General features: G+C 38.0%; 1 protein-coding gene and 1 long non-coding RNA gene across 4 annotated transcripts in view; both read right to left on the bottom strand.

Annotated features, from left to right (window-relative positions):
* LOC108713033 (kelch domain-containing protein 10-like) overlaps nt 1-19,144 on the bottom strand; it is a 44,984-nt gene that overhangs the window by 4,779 nt on the left and 21,061 nt on the right. For all 3 annotated transcript variants that reach the window (XM_018255695.2, XM_018255692.2, XM_018255693.2), the window contains 7 exons: nt 16,089-16,310; nt 14,133-14,287; nt 13,829-13,977; nt 6,964-7,048; nt 5,158-5,224; nt 3,754-3,801; nt 2,287-2,426 (listed from right to left, as the gene is read on the bottom strand). In XM_018255695.2, the coding sequence (XP_018111184.1) occupies nt 2,287-2,426; nt 3,754-3,801; nt 5,158-5,224; nt 6,964-7,048; nt 13,829-13,977; nt 14,133-14,287; nt 16,089-16,310 (866 nt within the window). The remainder of the gene's footprint in view (nt 1-2,286; nt 2,427-3,753; nt 3,802-5,157; nt 5,225-6,963; nt 7,049-13,828; nt 13,978-14,132; nt 14,288-16,088; nt 16,311-19,144) is intronic.
* On the bottom strand, nt 7,439-13,822 carry LOC121402176. The gene is made up of 2 exons (XR_005966655.1): nt 12,208-13,822; nt 7,439-12,125 (listed from the first exon to the last, which is right to left on the bottom strand). It is a non-coding gene; the product is annotated as an uncharacterized LOC121402176 (long non-coding RNA).

The raw sequence follows: 19,144 nt of genomic DNA, 5'->3' as shown, positions 1-19,144 counted from the left end.
TGGGTACTTACAGACGTTTTTAAATATCACCAGCATGTAATAAAATCCCTTGTCCTATTCTTAGTGAGTATGTGGGGCAGTGGGTACTTACAGACGTTTAAAATTATCATCAGCATGTAATAAAATCCTTTATCCCAGTCTTGGTAAGCTCCAGGTTTATGTGTGTGCTTAATATACCGTATATACTCGTGTATAAGCCGACCCGTGTATAAGCCGAGGTACCTAATTTACCTAAGAAAACTGGAAAAATGTATTGACTCGTGTATAAGCCTAGGGGCCCCATGTCAGATTTCAAAATGTGAATGTGACCCAGCCGCAACAATTGGGGGACACTGGGCAGGTACCTGTTACTGTCTGTGACTGACTGTGTCGCCGACCGGATTTCATGTTTGCTTCCCTCTGCCACCCCTATTTCATGTTTGCTTCCCTCTGCCACTTCCCCCCCCATCTGTCGCTCTCCCCACCCTGGCTGCTCTTCCCTCTGTCCTTCCCTCTGTCACCTCTGCGCTTCCCTCTGTCCTTCCCTCTGTCACCTCTGCTCTTCCCTCTGTCCTTCCCTCTGTCACCTCTGCCCCAGCCGGACTGCCTGTGACTGCCTGTGTCGCCGCCCGGAGCAGGTCCAGGAGCTCCGGGCGGCGCGTCCTTCCCTGCCGGCGTTCGCTTTCAAAATGGCGGCGCCCATGGCCGCCACGTGGGTAGCGGCCGGCAGTCCGGCTGGGGCAGAGGTGACAGAGGGAAGGACAGAGGGAAGAGCAGAGGTATGACCCGCGTATAAGCCGAGTTTGAGTTTTTCAGCACATTTTGGGTGCTGAAAAACTCGGCTTATACGCGAGTATATACGGTAAGCATAAAAAGCAGTTTGCATTGGGGTTTCTCAAGTCCTGCGGTCCATTAAGATGTTACGATTTGCCTGGCGTTTGTTAGTAAGACACGCTGATCCTGGTCCCCCTCTGATGACGTCACTGCTCAGCCGACGCGTTTCGTCTATTGCGACTTTTTCAGATTACAAGCCTTGAGAAAGTCGCAATAGACGAAACGCGTCGGCTGAGCAGTGACGTCATCAGAGGGGGACCAGGATCAGCGTGTCTTACTAACAAACGCCAGGCAAATCGTAACATCTTAATGGACCGCAGGACTTGAGAAACCCCAATGCAAACTGCTTTTTATGCTTATATTAAGCACACACATAAACCTGGAGCTTACCAAGACTGGGATAAAGGATTTTATTACATGCTGATGATAATTTTAAACGTCTGTAAGTACCCACTGCCCCACATACTCACTAAGAATAGGACAAGGGATTTTATTACATGCTGGTGATATTTAAAAACGTCTGTAAGTACCCACTGCCCCACACAGGAGGTGGCCACATTATTTATCAAAAGCACGGAAAAATGGCCTTTTAACCCCTTGGTGGAAGACCCCAAAACCACATCGTTTAACTATCGCACAAAGGGTTATATATTTCATTCGATTCAAAAACTACTACACTATATTGTGTTTGCATTTCCTTCTTGTGTCTACCCTGAGCTTTTAGCGCTGGTATATCTTCAATTGAAGAAAAGGTTGTTTGCAAAGAACCATGTCTGCCTTATTGATATGCGTGCTTTTGTTACTATTAATGTAATCAAAGTTACTTGATTTTTCTGCATATGTCCAGGATCTTTTTCTCTTTTTAAATGCATTATACAAATACAAGCACAACAATATTGCTTGCAATAACAGTATTTATCTTCTACAAATTGAATTCCCTTCATTTCCAGTTGGGCAGGCAGAATATGGCACATACAGGCAGGAGACAGGGAAACCCATCAGGCCACTCTAAGATGAACACTATGTACTGTACTACATGTAGTGACGATGCCAGTGTATATTCAACAGACTGTATGAAGTGTGAGGATGTGAATAATGGGAACACTTAGGGGCTGGGTCTGGGGTGTGAACAATACAGGGGTTTATATTCTGAGTCTGGTATGTGAACAGTACAGGTGTTTATAGTCACAGTCTGGGGGGGTGAACAATACAGGGGCAAGTTGATCTAAGTAGTGATACCTTTTAAAGCTTATACATGGTAAGCAGTGACAGCAGCCAGACTTTAATGGGGGGGGGGGGAGGGGAGGTGCCGTGGGCAGCAAGTTAGATGGTGCATAAAAAATGATCAGTGTGTATTCCATATACCATTAGCTTTAGTGGGTTCATAATTAGGTCACCATTTCCCCCACTTTAAACACTGTTTTTATGAGCCCTCCCCAATTTAAATATTTGCATGAGGTAAGAGGAACAAACCGGAGTGACTGCTGCACAGTGGAAATAAGCAGGTTCAGGCATGAGTGCAGGAAGCTTTGTCCACTGGAACGTCTGCAAATTCAGTTTCCAGAGATCTCCTAAGATAACCAAGCCATTATAGCCTCCACAGATGAACACTTCTAAGAGAGAACAGAGAGAAGTGCTTAACACAAGGAAGACCACAAGTATAATATGGTAAAGTTGATGTTTTCTATATGGCTTGCCTGTGACTCCTGTGCAAATGGATACCTGTGGTTACGGTAAGTCATTTTGAATATTGGGCCCTAAAAAATCCTGTATCCAGAGATACCGTTCATGCAGATGAATGACCGTGCCAACCAAATCACTAATATATTTAGTAAAGGTCTACTTTTTGAAATACTTATTACACAATTAAACTGCCAATATTTATTTCACTTGACCTAGTCTCATTCAGATCAATAGTTTGACTTAAATTAGCCCCTTAAATATAAGCTGATGAGTAAAAGGTTACTCAAGAAATCCATATACTTATTTATATATCTATAGAGTGAGTGAAGTCACACCATCCCATTAAAACTTGGTCCCTACAACAACAAAAAGTATTCAAACAAAGCAGTAATCTAGCCACACTAACAGCCAAAAGATCAACCCGGGTGGATGAACTGTTTGCACTGATACAACTGAATCACTGACAATGTGGAGTTATGGGCCCACGTAGCGACATGCCGGAATACATGGCACTGCTTATGCTCTTTAGGGGAGTATACAGACAACTTTTCTTTCTAATTTTGGTTCTGTACATTGAATTTTAAATGAAACAACTCAGATGCAGTTGAACTGCAGACTTTCAGCTTTAATTCAGTGGGTTGAACGAAAAGATTGCATAAAAATGTGAGGAACTAAACCTTTTTTTTTTTTTTTTTTTAACACAATCACTTCAGTGTAAAGCAGTAGAAAAAAAAAGTTCTCAGGTGATGATCTCAGTGGGCATTTAAATAGTAAAAGTAGTAAATTGTTACAATGCTTTTTTTTAGCTGGCAGTGCAGTACCAGAGAGTAAAAATAATACATTTTCTCCAGTGTGCATTTTTAATTTTGATATCAGAGAAGTGTCAATCCTAGAAGGGCATCTCTACCTAACCTTTTTAAGGGTGCTTGTGCTTTTTGGCATAAGCAAGCTTTAATTAAAACACAAATTTTGTTTCCTAAGTTGCACTGTATTCTGAGCCAAAAAAAACTTTCTATAAATTTACCCAAACTGGTCTTTTGCAAGGGACAAACAATCAAATAGGCCCCTACATAAAAATAAAATTAAGTCTAAAAATACCCTGATCTGCCGTGTTTCAATGGTATATTGATCTGCCCAGAGTTTTTGTTTGATAAAGACTTAAGGTTTATCTGTGACAGATTTAATGGCAATAACTTTCTAGCACAGTTATAACAATATTGCTTTAAAATTATGTAGCTAAAAACATAGCATTCTTACCATTTTTTATTTGGACACAGCTGTGGCATCTTCTGGCTGCTGGAAAACCTAGAAAATGTAATGCCAGAATAACTACATAATAAACACAAATGTAGAAGGTTGGGTGAAAATTACTCTAAAAAACAATAACTGGAATTAAAGGGGTCACTCACCTTCCAAACATTTTTTTCATGTTTTTTGCTGTAGTACTTCACCAAAAAACAACATTTTCAATTAATTTTAGTTGTTTTTCTTAGTTTATCACCCTCATGTCTCCCTAGCGCAGAATAGGGAGGGTTGGGGTAGCAGACCCTGTAAATTGTCCTCATTTGATATATTTCTTTATCTTTGGCCCTGCTAAATGTAATCTCAGAGTTTTATTAAAGCCAGGTGGTATATAGTTGATACAGTAGTTGCTAATATTCCACTGAGTCTGGATTATTGCGCTGCCAGACAAACACCAAACAGAGGAACATGAATGTTGAAACTCTTATCTGAAATTGTATAGCTTTCCCCTGCATTAAATACAGGCTTTCTTTACCATTTAACATTGTGCAGGGGTATTAAAAGATTAAGAACCTTATAACTACAAAGACACCCATGCAGACCACCTTACTCCTACCACTGAAATATTTCGGCTTAAGGGGGGAACTATTGTGAAAATTACACCAGACATCATGTCTCTCTACATGCAGGATTTGTGAAAAAGGCAGTATTTTGTTAGATTTTGTTTGTACTGAAATCAGTTATTGAGTGAGCTTTAATACTCTGCTAGCAAAGGAAGCCCCCTTAAAGATATATTTGATCTAACTGTACATGAATATCTGACACCCAGCTGCTGCATGAAAACAGAATGAAGAGAAACAAATGCTGAGAGATGGATAGTGAAGATAAACTAAATTTCAGAATTAGTTTTATTTAGAAAATTTTATTTCAGTATGAGGAAGCCTATATTCACTTTTAATTTTGCAATAGTTCCCCTTTAACACTGTGCTTTATTATTTCTACAACCAACACAGAATATATGGCCATTCACTGTCAAAGTGCAGTTCTAAGAGAGGAGCTTGAAATGCATAAAATAAGGGAAGCACCTTAGAATTCTATAAATATAATTTCCTGCCAGTCCTGCTAGTCCCACTACATTTTCCTTAGAAAGAAGCAGTACTCCATATATATTCAGTATGTTGCATATAGTCCACACCTAGGACACTTATTTCTGCAACACTTCACCATTTTAAACAGATGAGGTGACTAGAATAGCATTCTTGGGATTAGTGTTGTAAAAGTGTTTTGCTAAACAACAAATCCCACACAGAAATTGTATACTCTTGTGAACTAAAATCTATTTTTCTTTTTCAATATCTCTTTCAGCCAAAGCATATTTCCTAAGCTTGTGGAAGTAAGTTAAGCCAAATATGTCATTACCTAGATTTCCATGTGGCTTTGTGGGAATATCCTCCCAGGTGTTTGTTTCAAAGTTGTAGGCATGGATCTGTAGACAAAAATGTAGGTAGGGTTAAAAGGAACCATACACTGTATTTCTGAACAAGACTAAAAAAAAAAGGACCATTTTAGCCCAAGAAGCAGGTCAAATTGGCCAATCACAAGGATGCCAGGGGTTCCCAGCACAGAGCCATCAGCTGCAGCCCAATGTGGCTTAGGGCATTTTCTGCCTTGCAGATATCATTTGGCATCTTGATCCAGACATCTCTCCTTCCCTCAGTCATACAAGTTTTAAAAAGACACTGCCATAAAAAAAATAGAGTTTGTCTTTGTTTGAGATGGGTGTGTAACGTTCAGTAGCTGCAGATGGCAAGTTATATACTTTTATTATATTACTTAACCTATCCACAGACAGCTAAAACGGTGCCCTTCATTTGAATGAACAGCCAATTTTTAGACCATTTTCTTATGCTTTATGTGAATTTTTCTGGGGGAATCTCTTAGTTTTGCTAGATATTTTTTTCCAAGGGGAAAATGGCAAAAGTTGCAAATTTTTTTTTTTTATAACCGAGTAACATATTAAAAATATATTATAATATGCACCAAATTAAAACTGAATTTTCAAAACACCATAAGCATACGAAAGACCGTCAAAAAACTAAACATTTTAATATTTCATAACTTTATGCCAAACTACAGAGCTCCAACATGTCATTAAGTAGAACGTTTGAACATTTTAATACCCAATATACATATGAATACCAAAATATATGTCAAGTAGAAACCCCTAAATTACAGCAGTGCACATAAATATTCTTGGCTCATCTTCCAGCTCTTGCAACCAAAGCAAACTGTTTTAAGTATTGTTAGATGCCCTAACGTTAAGCTAACCCAAGAAAATCAGGTCTTTCTGCTACACGCAGTGATCCCCAAAAAGTAGCTCGTGAGCAACATGTTGCTCTCCAACCCCTTGGATGTTGCTCCCAGTGGCCTCAAAGCAGGAGCTTATTTTTGAATTCTAGGCTTGGAGGCAAGTTTTGGTTGTATAAAAACCAGGTGCACTGCCAAACAGAGCCTCAATGTAGGTTGACAATCCACATAGGGGCTACCAAATGGCCAATCACAGAACTTATTTGGCACCCCAAGAACATTTTTCATACTAGTGTTGCTCCCCAACTCCTTTTACTTCTGAATGTTGCTCATGGGTTCAAAAGGTTGGGGATCCCTGTGCTACAGGTTATCAAAAACTATAATCTTCCATGTGTTCTATAGTAAAAGGATAAAATAAATCAGTATTATAAAACAAAAGGAGCAAATACAAGTATATTCTGTACTCCAGAATGGCAGCACAGAAACCAATGCAACTCCGAAATTAATAATCAGCCTTGTAGCATCAGCTTATATTACAAGACAACCTCATTTTCTGATTGTAAATTTTGCGACCCCTAAGTTTAGTTTCTCAACAGCTGCTCGGAGCCCACTGAGAATTTAAGTGTTGCAGACACTTTCCAAGATGGTGACCCCCCTGTGACAAATTTGAAGTGTTGGATTATTGTTGCTGTTGAGAAGCTAAAACTTTAGGCTGGTGCCTATAACATTTTTAGCTATATTCATTTTTAGAGTTTAGTTCTCCATTAAGTTTTAATAAAAGGGGTTCTGTGGTTGTTCCTGTCTTTCTCAACCATCCCATGAAACGTTGTCACTTTTTCTGCCTTCAGGTGGATTTTTCCCTTTTTAATCTTCTTCCTTTTATTTAAAATGACCTAGACATAAAAAAACAAACGTTACCTTCTCCAAAGAGTAAGCTGTCCAAGACGTGCCTCCACCCAATACATAGATCTTTTGTCCATCATGTGCAATCTCATGTCTGTACCTGAGGTTAAAAAACAGAAAGCTCAACATTAATGGTGTTGCAACATTATAAAGTATAGGTATGAATCTATCACCAGGAATAACCAAGACCTAGTGTTTTGCCGTATGATTTTTTATGTAATGTGGAACAGCATGATTAACAAAATAGATTTAAAAAACAATCCAATACATTTCTTTTGCCATCAACATGAATCTGTATTTGAGGATGATATAAAACTATGCAGAACAACCTAACCCCATCCAGGATATTTTTTCCTTGCAGTGGTATTTGGATAGAAATCTTTGCATGGTTGCTATGGTAATTGGACCCTAGCAACCATATTGCTGAAACCGCAAAGGTAAAAATTGAAAACCCAATAGCAAGTTGTAGCAGAATATCACGCTCTACATCATACTAAAAGCACATTTAAAAGGTGAACAACCCCTTTAAATAATCTTCATATACAGTTGTAAACTTTCCAAGTAGTTCAGAAACACACTGGATGCCAAAAAGGACTATTTTTAACAGCCTTACAGTCCAAAATTATCCAGAAAAACACAGGCCCGTGCATTCCAGATACTAGATTGTCATTGCCTTTATAAACAAACATCACAATAAAAAGAGAATTAATTCAGATTTGCATTGCATGGTAGCTGAGAAAACAGTGCATTTTGCATCAGAATTTAATAATCAGAGACAAGTGACCCTCATATTCTGCTTCATGTTTTTTAGTCAACTTTCTTTTTATTGAAATCAAATTTCACTGTTCCCGAAGGACTGTATAGAAAAATAGCACATTGCACAACACAGGAATGCATAGTACAAAATATTGCAGAACAGGGGAAAAGGTATATATAAAACAAAAGAAAAAAAAAGAAAAAAATACAAAAGAAGGAGAGAAAGGATCCACTGGCTATCCAAAAAATACCATTATACATGTCACAATCCTGCTTCATGTTTTTTAGTCAACCCCTAAGCTTCTAAACTGGCCACAGCACACGAGCTGTACTGAAACTCCATATATGGTCTGAGGATTCAAGATGAACTTCTGGATAGAATGAATTTATCAGTTTACTCTCCCTCAGCTAAACCTTGTTTACTCCTTCATGCTTATTAGAAGTGTAAAAATCACAAAAACATCTAAAGCATAACTTCGCCAAGCTGCTATAGAAGCGTCAATGGGAGGTGCTCTTTAAATTGAACCGCTTTAAATTAATTCGAACTTTTAGAAGTTTTTGGATTTTTTTCTCCTTTAGAAATGGTCTGAAAAACTCAGGTTTTGTATTTACCGCATCGTTTAGCGCTTTTTTTCATTTATACTTTTTAAAATTGGATATTTTCATAAGTTCAATGACAATCATTTTTAGAGTATATGAGGTGCCATCAATGCCGAGGAAGGAGCGGAAAAGGAAGCGGCCAGCGTCACTGAACGGGAGGCGGAGCCTGTACATGACAGATGAATGCAGAACAGAATTTTGTGGCAAGATGAGGAACGCTCTAAGGAGAAAAAAGTGCACTGCAGATCAACTGGCTGCCGGAGGATTGCAGCCATCAATTTCACCTCCCTGCCAGGGCAGCAGCACATCTCTTGTCTCAACGTGCAACATAGCATTGTCTGGAGCAGGTAGTCAAGATCACTGTGACAAGTGGTTCCAGCTACTCACAAGCTGTAACAACTGCTCAGGAGGCACTGCTGTTTATCCAAACATTGGCATCAACTTCATCTGCAACATCTAGTCAAGGACGGCATGCTGCTACAGCCCAGGAGATGGACGTCGCGGGCACTAAAGGTAATACTGCGGATTTATTTGAGAGCTGATTAACTTGCTCTTTTCTATAATTCACAATGTAGTACCTTCTTCTAATGCTGATGTTAAGGATTGTAATGTACCAGAACTCTGTCTGCTACTATGAAGGAGAAAATTTATTAAAGAGGATTATATGGATATAGTGTATATTGCCTTTACTTCCTTCCTTTAAAAGACTAAGATAATTAAAAAAGGGAAATTGAAGAAGACAGAATGGCACCTATTCCATGTACATTCACTAATTGCTTACAAGCCTCCTGTATCAATGTGAATAAAAAAAAAAGCTTTGCTGCGAAATGGCAAGGGATACTCAATCGTTGCAGCTTGGATCTTATTGCACTTACTGTTCAACAACTCCAGGTGGGATCGAAGGATTTGAAGCAACAGATACATGTCCTCGAGGAAAGCTATTCAGCAATACCGGAGTTGAACAATAAGAATGCGCTACAGGAACTGGAGTCAAAGCTACAGTCACTCAGGACTACGAACGCGGCGAGGTTTACATGTGGAAGGACGTGAGACGAACACATCACAAACAGTGTGCCTCTTCAACAATCACTTCAGACACGTCAAACACACGGTTTGCCGAATTGATCAGTCATCACCGCTTTCTTCACAGAGCTCCACTGGGGCTTCTTTTTTAGAGGTAGGCCGCCCACGAGGAAGCGCAGGACATGGAGGAGACAGGGCAGAAACTCGCCATTACCCACCGACCAAGCGCAGGGGGGCACGTTATTATCGCAGGTAAATACTGTTTTTAATTTATCTGCCCATGAACTTTCCACCAGCGAGTTATCTGTTTTAAACAAGGGACTTGGTTTTGTTCCTATGCACACTACTGCACCTTTTTCATTTACTGTTTAAATTTGTAAGAACGCTTAAGTTGAAAGCTTATTTTTGTGACAAAGAAACGACAGCACGCAATGATAATTTTATGAGGCAAGTAAAAAACAAATTGGGCACTAAAAGTTCATTTATTCCTCACTATTGACACTTTTGAAACTATGGTGACACTGGAAACAAATATCATTTTTGACAAAAGGAATTCTAAAAAACATATTCAAAATTTGGCACAGGCTGAAAGAGAGGCTATTAACTCTTTACAGCAGAATACCTCTGTAGTAATTACCAAAGCTTATAAGGGAGGTGGCACCGTAGTTTTGAATAAAGTTGATTATATTAATGAAGCGACTCGCCAACTAACTGTTAAACATTACACACAATTAAAATCAGATCCCATACATAAGTTTAAAAATGAATTGAACATATTTTTAAATTCTTCTGTAATGGAAGGAGTCATAAATGAGGAGGTTTATCAACTTCTTTATCAGCAATTTCCAAAAATACCCTATCTGTATTTTCTTCCTAAAATACATAAGTCTTACTAGTCCACCTGGAAGGTCAATTGTTTGCAATGTGGGCTCTTTATGGCAACCGCCTGCAATCTATATTGATATGTTCTTGCAGGACATATTGCCCACATTGGAACCTTGCCTGTTGGATACCACTGATTTTTTGAATAGACTAGAAAGGGTTAATATACCATCTGAAATTTTTCAACAGGGACAGAATTTTCCTCCCTTCATATAGGGTAAGATAAGCATTGAATGTATAAATTGTTGCAATTTTTGCTGATATTGATCTCTTCAATTCAATAATTGAATAGTTGGTTACATTGAGTGAACAAAGTTGCTCTTATCTCTTGCTTAAGGAAATGTTCTCTTATCTTTGGAGTGTAAATTTCAACTGCTTGTTAAAAGGATTTAACCTCTTAGGTCTGGACTGTAACAAATTATCTAAGGTTATTCCTGCGTTAAGTATTTAATAAATATGTTCAACAATGTTTTTTAACCAAGAGACATTTTTCTACAAAGGAATTTTTTCTACAAAGGAATCTTTTCTATTAAAAATTTTTCTAAGAATTTTTTCTACTATAAATTTTTCTATTTCTCACTAATGGACTCTATGCAAAGAAAGTTAATTTTTTGTGACCATCCTTAGCTCATTAGAATTTAATTGGGTTTGATTTGTAACCACCCAGTATGTTAATTGACTTGTTACGTGCTTTACATCTTGTATGTGTTAAATTGCTAATTCTTTCACTATATTTTATGCTTGACAAAGGGGACATCCCCGAAACGTTGCACCTTTCTGCCACTAAAGTGTAAGGGTATATCCCTACGTTGATCAGCCTTCGAGTGCAAGTGAAATTTTTCATACTAATAAAAAAAAAAGCCTCATTTAGGGACACAATTATTTAAACATGTAAACATTATTCTGGAGGCATAAAGAAGTTGTTTTGGTACTTCTATGATGACAGATTTCATCAAAAGATGGCGGTTCATCCAGACATTAGTTGGGGGAAGAAAGATGTAGATTTTTGGTTAGGAATGTTGGTTCCTAAGCCTAATATGAATGTTCCAAACAACAGTCAAATCCAAATTGTTGCTGGGCCGTTAACGAATCAGTGTGCAAATGGCAGGCAAATTGTAGATATAGACACAACTGTTCTATTGGCAGTAGAATCCACCCTTCCATTCCCTGTGCTAAAAAATGTGCAGATAATCTCACACCAAAAGAGTGGTCAGGCAAGATTGACGACTAATTGAATAGGAGGAATTTCCCTTTTCCTTAAGTTGTTGGGTAAAACAAATTTTACTAAAACAAATTTGGTTAAGTAATAAAAGGTTTAACAAGAGTTAATAAAACGCCACCAGAAAGCCTATTACTTTAGAATTATTAGGTAAATTGGTAAAAGGTTTGTATTGACGGTGACAAGCTTAATTTGTTACTGTCTTTTTTGCAGCCTTAAGGTTAAATTAAACAGTTTCCTCCAGCAATTTAAAACTAGGAGATTAAAAATCATTCTTAGGCAATCAAAGAAAGATAGGAAGGGCAAGGGTTTAGTTTTATGGTTAGGTCCATTCATTAATCCCACACTATGTCCAATTAAGACCTTTCTAGATTTTGTAGTTATTCAGCCTAGGGCCCCTGGACCATTTTTTGTTCATCAGGATGGTAAGTTTGTCTCTAGATTCCAATTTGCCAGTATACTACGTATGGGCTTAAAAAGACATTACTTCAGAAGGTTACAAATCACATTCCTTCCGCATTAGGTGCAGTGACACAGGCAGCAATCCTTGGGCTCAATGAGAACAGTATAAAACCAATAGGCTGGTGAGAATTGTCCAGGTACCAATGTTGTGTTCGTCCAGCTTGTGTAAATTGTTTATATTCCAGTTTATAGGTCCTACTATCATGATTAGAATTTTGGGACTCTTGTACATTTTCTGAGCAAAAAGGAGAGCAGAAGTCAGAAAGTATACACCCAATTTGAGCTTAGAGAAAAAATATTCAAATGTTCAAGATCACCTTGATGTGTGTCAGGGGATTACGTGGGGTGATTTGATTTCAGTTTTGATGCAAATGGTTAATAGGTGGGGTCATCCTGACATAATCCTCATTCACCTAGGAGGAAATGATTTAGGTAGGACAAGAACAATTGACCTAATAAGGCAAATAAAAAAGGACATTTCACAAATTCGTGCAATGATGGATAACGCTGTCATTATTTGGTCTGAAATACTGACAAGATTTTTTTGGTTGGCAGCAGGTAAATAGGTAAAAAAATAGTCAACCATTGCTTTTTCAAAAAACAAATATTATTGTGTACAGAAGTATTGTGTACAGAGCTAGTGGAGGTAGGCCTTTATAGTAGTGATGGAATTCACTTGGCTGATATAGGTAATGATATTTTTAACAATGGCTTGCAAGCAGAACTGGAGAAAGCACTGGGTTTTTGGGGGGGGGGTCGAGGTATCAAACAAGCTCGACATTGTGTAAAGTTTTTTTTATTTAACAAGTATGAATAGTTAAAGGTGGCCTGCTGGATTACAATCAGAGGCTGTCCAGGATAATAAAAAAAAGTGATAGCTTCTGTTTACATTTTTATTGTTATGCTGAAATTATAATTCTAATAAAATAGTGCTGTGGACTACACTTCAACCAAACAAAATCTGTGGTGTTGTGTGCAGTTATTTTCATACACAGTTAGGTATAATAGGTACATCCTACCTCCCCCATTTGCCGTGCAGCAAATTAATGCTGCGCAGGCATGGGCAGCTGCATAGCCAGTAAGGGTTAAGCCTCACCTGCCGAGGGCCTGCATAATTAGGGCTGCGTTCTGAGAGGGACTAGGTAGGGTAATGTCATCATTGGGGGGGGTCAGTGTCAGGTGGACAAGGCTAGGTGGTATATAAATACCTGTGCACGTGGATCAGTTATCAGGAGTGTGTCATCAGCCAGCTGAGAAGGAAAAAAAAAACCTTTTTCGCAGCACAAATAAAAGTAAGGTGGTGGAAAGTTTTTTGATCCAAAAAAAAAAAAATGAGCATAATGAAAATACTGCGTTAATAGTATTTTGATTTAACAAGTAAAGAATGGATAGTTAAAGACAACTTGCTGGGTTACAATCAAAGGCTGGCCAGGATATCAAAAAAATTATAGCTTCTGTTAAATTTTTTATTATGCTGAAAAAAATGGTTTGTTAGTTCCATATATCGGGCCTGTGAACATGTTGTATGATTTTAGGGGGAGTGCCACAGACCTTAAAAAAAAACATTCATCATAATCAGAAAAAATATAAATTCTGTCTGGAAGCTACATTAAGGGGAATATTTATCAAGAATCGAATGTGTGAGTTGTGTGAGGGTTTTTCTACCTCTGATAAACTCAAATTTCGAATGTTTGCGTGTTTATGGAACAATCCAAGTCTCAAAAATTTGACTTGGTCATTAGAGTTTTCTAAAATATAACTCAAATGCTTGAGATTGGGTACAAAAACTATTTGAATCGTGGGGGAAAAAAAATCACATTCGATTTTTGATAAATCTGCCCCTTAATGCTAATTAGAAAAATGGTAAACCATAAAAAATTTTTTATTTACTACACGTATCTGGCAAGCACAAATGTAAACAAATTCAAAGGCATTTACCTCTCCTCAGGTAAATCGCAAGGGGGGTTGTTTGGCCTTAGCTGAATCCATTCCCTGGTTGAAAGATCAAGTCGGTGTAGATCTGTACTGTATATGTAACCAGTGGTTCCTCCAAATACATACAGAAAGCCATGTATAATTGCCATTGCCTGAAATGAGAAGTAATGGGAAGAAGTTACACTTCCAATGCAATGATTCTCCATGTTAACACTTAGTTGAGTAGTTTTTGCATTTGGTCTGGAACAGTGATCCCCAAACCTGCTCCTTATTCTTATCCAGCCTACGGGGGACTTGATTTAAATACCTGCCCATAGATGTGGTTGGGTTTCTTGCCTCTGCAGTTTAGCTTTGACCACCTTTTGTACCTCACATTGCAGACGTAAACATCATTACCATTGCTTTCACCAAATGGGATTCCAGTGCCTCCAAACACCAGAAGATTTTGACCATGTAAAACCACTAAACAAAAGAAAGAAAAAAAGGCAGTACATTGGAAACTGAAATTGGTTTGCAATGGCCAATTTATTAGATTAGATTCTGTGTGCTCTGTTGACACTCATACATTTAAGACAAGAGATGCACAAAGATTAACATAAAAGCAGTACCTTAATTTCAAGGAGACCTAGTTCTGTAGAAAGGGCACAGAGCACAAGGCCTAAAGAATCATTAACATTACAATTTCAAGCTGTACTCAAGAAAAGGACATGGACAGAATTACCTTTAGAAACCTCCCATCTTAATTTAAAGTAAACAGTACTCCAGTTTGAGGCATACACATAGGGGCCGATTCACTAACTTCGAGTGAAGGATTCGAAGTAAAAAAACTTTGAATTTCGAAGTGTTTTTTGGGCTACTTCGACCATCGAATGGGCTACTACGACCTTCGACTTAGAATCGAAGGATTCGAACTTAAAATCGTTCGACTATTCGACCATTCGATAGTCAAAGTACTGTCTCTAAGAAAAAACTTCGACCCCCTAGTTCGCCATCTAAAAGCTACCGAACTCAATGTTAGCCTATGGGGAAGGTCCCCATAGGCTTTCCTAAGTTTTTTGATCGAAGGATATTCCTTCGATCGTTGGATTTAAATCCTTTGAATCGTTCGATTCGAAGGATTTTATCGTTCGATTCGAAGGATTTTATCCTTCGATCGAAGGAATAATCCTTCGATCGCACTATTTGCGCTGAAATCCTTCAACTTCGATATTCGAAGTCAAAGGATTTTAATTCCCAGTCGAATTTCGAGGGTTAATTACCCAGTAATTAACCCTCGATTAACCCTGGGATTTTAATTCCCAGTCGAATCCCCATAAACCCCAGTCCAGCATGTCTGCCAAATATAATAATCCTGGCTACAGACAATTAATAATGTCAGGCCCTCAGCATCACTCTTAAATTGCATTGCTAGTACTATATTATCTATGTATGTATCTATTACATTGATATTGTAAGCTCTTTTGGGCAGGACCCTCTTCACCTTGTATATGTTACTGGTCACTATGAAAGTAATTCTGTTCTTTGTAGAACATTTATTTTACAGCACTGTGGAATATGTTGGCACTCTAAAAATAATAATAATCATGAATAGGAAAGTGTCAGTCTCAGTCCCTAAACCTTTTAAACTCTAATCACCTTTACAAAATCCCTTTGCCTGTGGCCTTGTAATTGTAAATGGTCATGGAACATGACTTCTTATATCCTATTTAGCAATATGGGTTACACAAGCTTTAGCTATAAAATCTCCATTCTAGGGAAAAATTGTTCTACATTTCTGATTTGTTTAGTTAATCTTGCTCTGCGGATGGGAGACTTTGACCTCATTATATAAAGATACCTGAATTTGTCTTAATCTTCCACATGTAAAGTTATGCAATCTTAATATTGTAAAAAATTATTTAGGCAACAACCAGTGGCTATGGTAAGTTGTTTAACACCTTTAGTGCTCGGCAGTGAATTATTAAAACTAGTATGGAAAAACAAAACAAAAAACAGTGATAGGTTTATGGCACACTACACTCCATTGCAAACACTGATTGACAGCACCAGTGTCAAAATCACTTGCCCTGTGCTATGAGCCTAAATAACTCTTTCATGGGAAAAAATATAATGGAAAGCAGGGCTGCTGCAAGAAAATAAAACAGATTTAAAGCTCAGAAACACAAAACAAACCATTTTTTTTTTCTAGAATTTTTCAGAATAAAAAGTGGAATGGAAAAACAAAAAAATTTTTATTTAGCAATTAAGTTTAGGACTTGCGTACATGACATGGATGCCAACTCCCTTGGCATATGACCGTCTGTGCTCATCTGATGCCACATGCCTGTAGCAAAATTATATCTCCACAGTTCTCTAAATAGAGGATAGTCTTCATTTTCTGGCCCTCCAGACTCATCGTAGTCTGGGTTGTAACCTCCAAACACATAAAGATTAGTATTGTCTGCCACACATCGGTGACCACTCCTTGATGAGGGAGATCTCCGACCTATTAAAAAGAAAAAAAAATATATCATTAAACTTCATACAACATTTACATATTATATGGCATTGTTTAAGCAAGTCAAAAATTGTAATACACCTATTATGCTAAAATTAAAGGGGGACTATTGTGAAAATTACATTTAAGCTTCAGCATACTGAAATAAGAAAATTTGAAATGCAATCAAATATTCTTTATTGTTTCTGAAATAATCAAGTTTATCTTCACTATTCCTCTCTCAGCATCTGTTTCTCATCATTCTTTCTTAATGCAGGAGTTGGGTGTAAGGTATTCATTGACAGATCCAATATATCTTATAAGGGGTCCCTTTTGCCTAGAATATGTGAAATTGTTGTCATTTAAAATGATATTAAATCATTACTGTTCTCAATTTATTCCCTTAAAGGAGTAAATGTAGAAGCTCCATGAATCATCCTATGTGGCTTAATACAGAAGGAAAGAAGTTAATAGGAAAGAAGAGAAAGGCATTTAAAGGGGTTGTTCACCTTCCAAACACTTTTTTCAATTTAGTTGTTTTTAGATTGTTCCCTAGAAATAATGACTTTTTTCCAATTACTTTCCATAATTAATTTTTTACGTTTTTTCCAAAATCTAAGTTTAAAGTTGAATGTTTGTGTCTCTGGTGTTTGAGTCTGGCAGCTCAGTAATTCAGGTGCAGACTCTAAACTGTTACAATTTTGCAACATTTAGTTGATACATTTCTCAGCAGCATCTCTGGAGTATTAGCAACAATTGTATCAATTCTAACAACTGCCTGTAATGAAACCCAGAGATTCTGCTCAGCAGGGACAAAGATAAGAAATGTATCAACTAAATGTATCCATTTAGAACAGTTTACAGGATCGGCGACCCCCCTCCCACAGCTGCTTCAGAAGGAGAGAAATGACACTTTACACTTCAATATTAGAAAAACCGTGACACATAGAAAATAGAAAGTCATTGGAAAAAGTCGTTATTTCTGGTGATCTATCTGATAACAACTAGTTGTTTGAAGGTGAACAACCCCTTTAAAAACTACAAAACTGCATTTAATGAATATAAACACTGTAATAAATGTTGTAAATCAGCAATCCGGGAGCCAAAGAAAGGAAATGAAGAATTAATTGCGGTGGAGGTGAAAACTAACCCTAAAAAGTATTTTAAATATATTAATAGTAAAAAGATGCAGGTTGAGAGTGTTGCTCCATTAAATAATGGTACCAGTATGGTTGTAACAGATACAGAAAAGGCAAATGTGTTAAATCAGTTCTTTTCTTCAATGTATACAACAGAGGAGTCCAAGTTCAAAGGCTCACTTTATAGCTGCACTAATGGCTCAGCTCAATCTAGTCAGTGGCTGACTCAGGATATGATTCATAAAGCTTTAAGAAAAATTTATGTAAACAAGGCTCCAGGGCCTGATGGCATACACCCCTGGGTTCTAAGAGAGCTTAGTTCAGTTTTAGACCAGCCCCTATTTCTGATTTTCTCATCTGGCTTCACTTTCATCTGGTATGGTGCCTATGGACTGGAGAAAAGCTGATGTTATTCCAATATTTAAAAAGGGATTACGATCTCAGCCTGGCAATTATAGGCCAGTAAGCTTGACATCTGTGGTGGGCAAATTTGAAGGCTTGTTACGGGATCACATCCAAAATTTTGTCCTAGTGAATGGCATTATGAGCAGCAAACAGCATGGCTTTATGAAGGATAGGTCATGTCAGTCAAATTTGATTGCTTTTTATGATGAGGCTCAGGTAAGTAAGATGCTGGACAGTGGGGGGCAGTAGATGTGATCTATTTGGATTTTGCCAAAGCGTTTGATACTGTGCCCCACAAACAACTGTTTTCTAAACGAAGGTCTGTTGGGCTTAATGAAGTAGTTTGCACATGGAGAGGAAACTGGCTACAGGATCTGGTACAGAGGGTGGTTGTTAATGGTACATTCTCTACTTGGAGTAAGGTTCTTAGTGGGGTCCCTCAGGGCTCGGTATTGGATCCAGTTTTATTTAACTTGTTCATTAATGACTTAGGGGAGGGTGTTGTAAGTAATGTATCAGTGTTTGCAGATGACACAAAACTATCCAGCCCAATTAATTCCATCCAGGATGTGGCATCCTTGCAACACGATCTTAACAAACTGGCAAACTGGGCAGCTAAGTGGCAAATGAGATTCAATGTTGATAAATGTAGTCATGCACCTGGGATGTAAAAATAAAGCCACGTATACCCTTAATCGGACTGCACTAGGCAAATCCATTATGGAAAAGGACCTTGGAGTCCTTGTAGATGATAAACTTGGCTGTAGCAAGCAATGCCAGTCAGCAGCATCAATGGCAAAGAAGGTCTAGAGCTGTATTAAAAGGGGCATAGAGTCACGGGAGGAGGGGGTCATTCTTCCACTGTATAGAGCACTTGTAAGGCCCCATCTAGAATATGCCGTACAGTTTTGGTCTCCATCACTCAAACAGGACATTATTGTATTAGAGTGGGTACAGAGAAGGGCAACTAAGCTGGTAAAACGTATGGAAAATCTTAGCTATGAGGAAAGACTGGCCAAATTGGGGATGTTCATGCGGGAGAAGAGGCGCTTAAGGGGAGATATGATAACTATGTATAAATATATAAGGGGATCATATAATAATCTCTCTAATGCTTTATTTACCAGTAGGTCTTTCCAGCTGACACAAGGTCACCCATTCCAATTAGAAGAAAAGAGGTTCTGCCTAAATATTCAGAAGGGGTTTTTTACAGTGAGAGCTGTGAAGATTTGGAATGATCTCCCTGAATCAGTTGTACAGGCTGATACATTAGAAGGTTTTAAGAAGGTGTTGGATTGC

This window comes from Xenopus laevis, chromosome 3S (genome assembly GCF_017654675.1).
Source record: "Xenopus laevis strain J_2021 chromosome 3S, Xenopus_laevis_v10.1, whole genome shotgun sequence".
NCBI lineage: Eukaryota > Metazoa > Chordata > Amphibia > Anura > Pipidae > Xenopus > Xenopus laevis.
The sequence above is the reverse complement of the archived record's forward strand: the minus strand, read 5'-3'. Positions and strand labels throughout refer to the sequence as shown.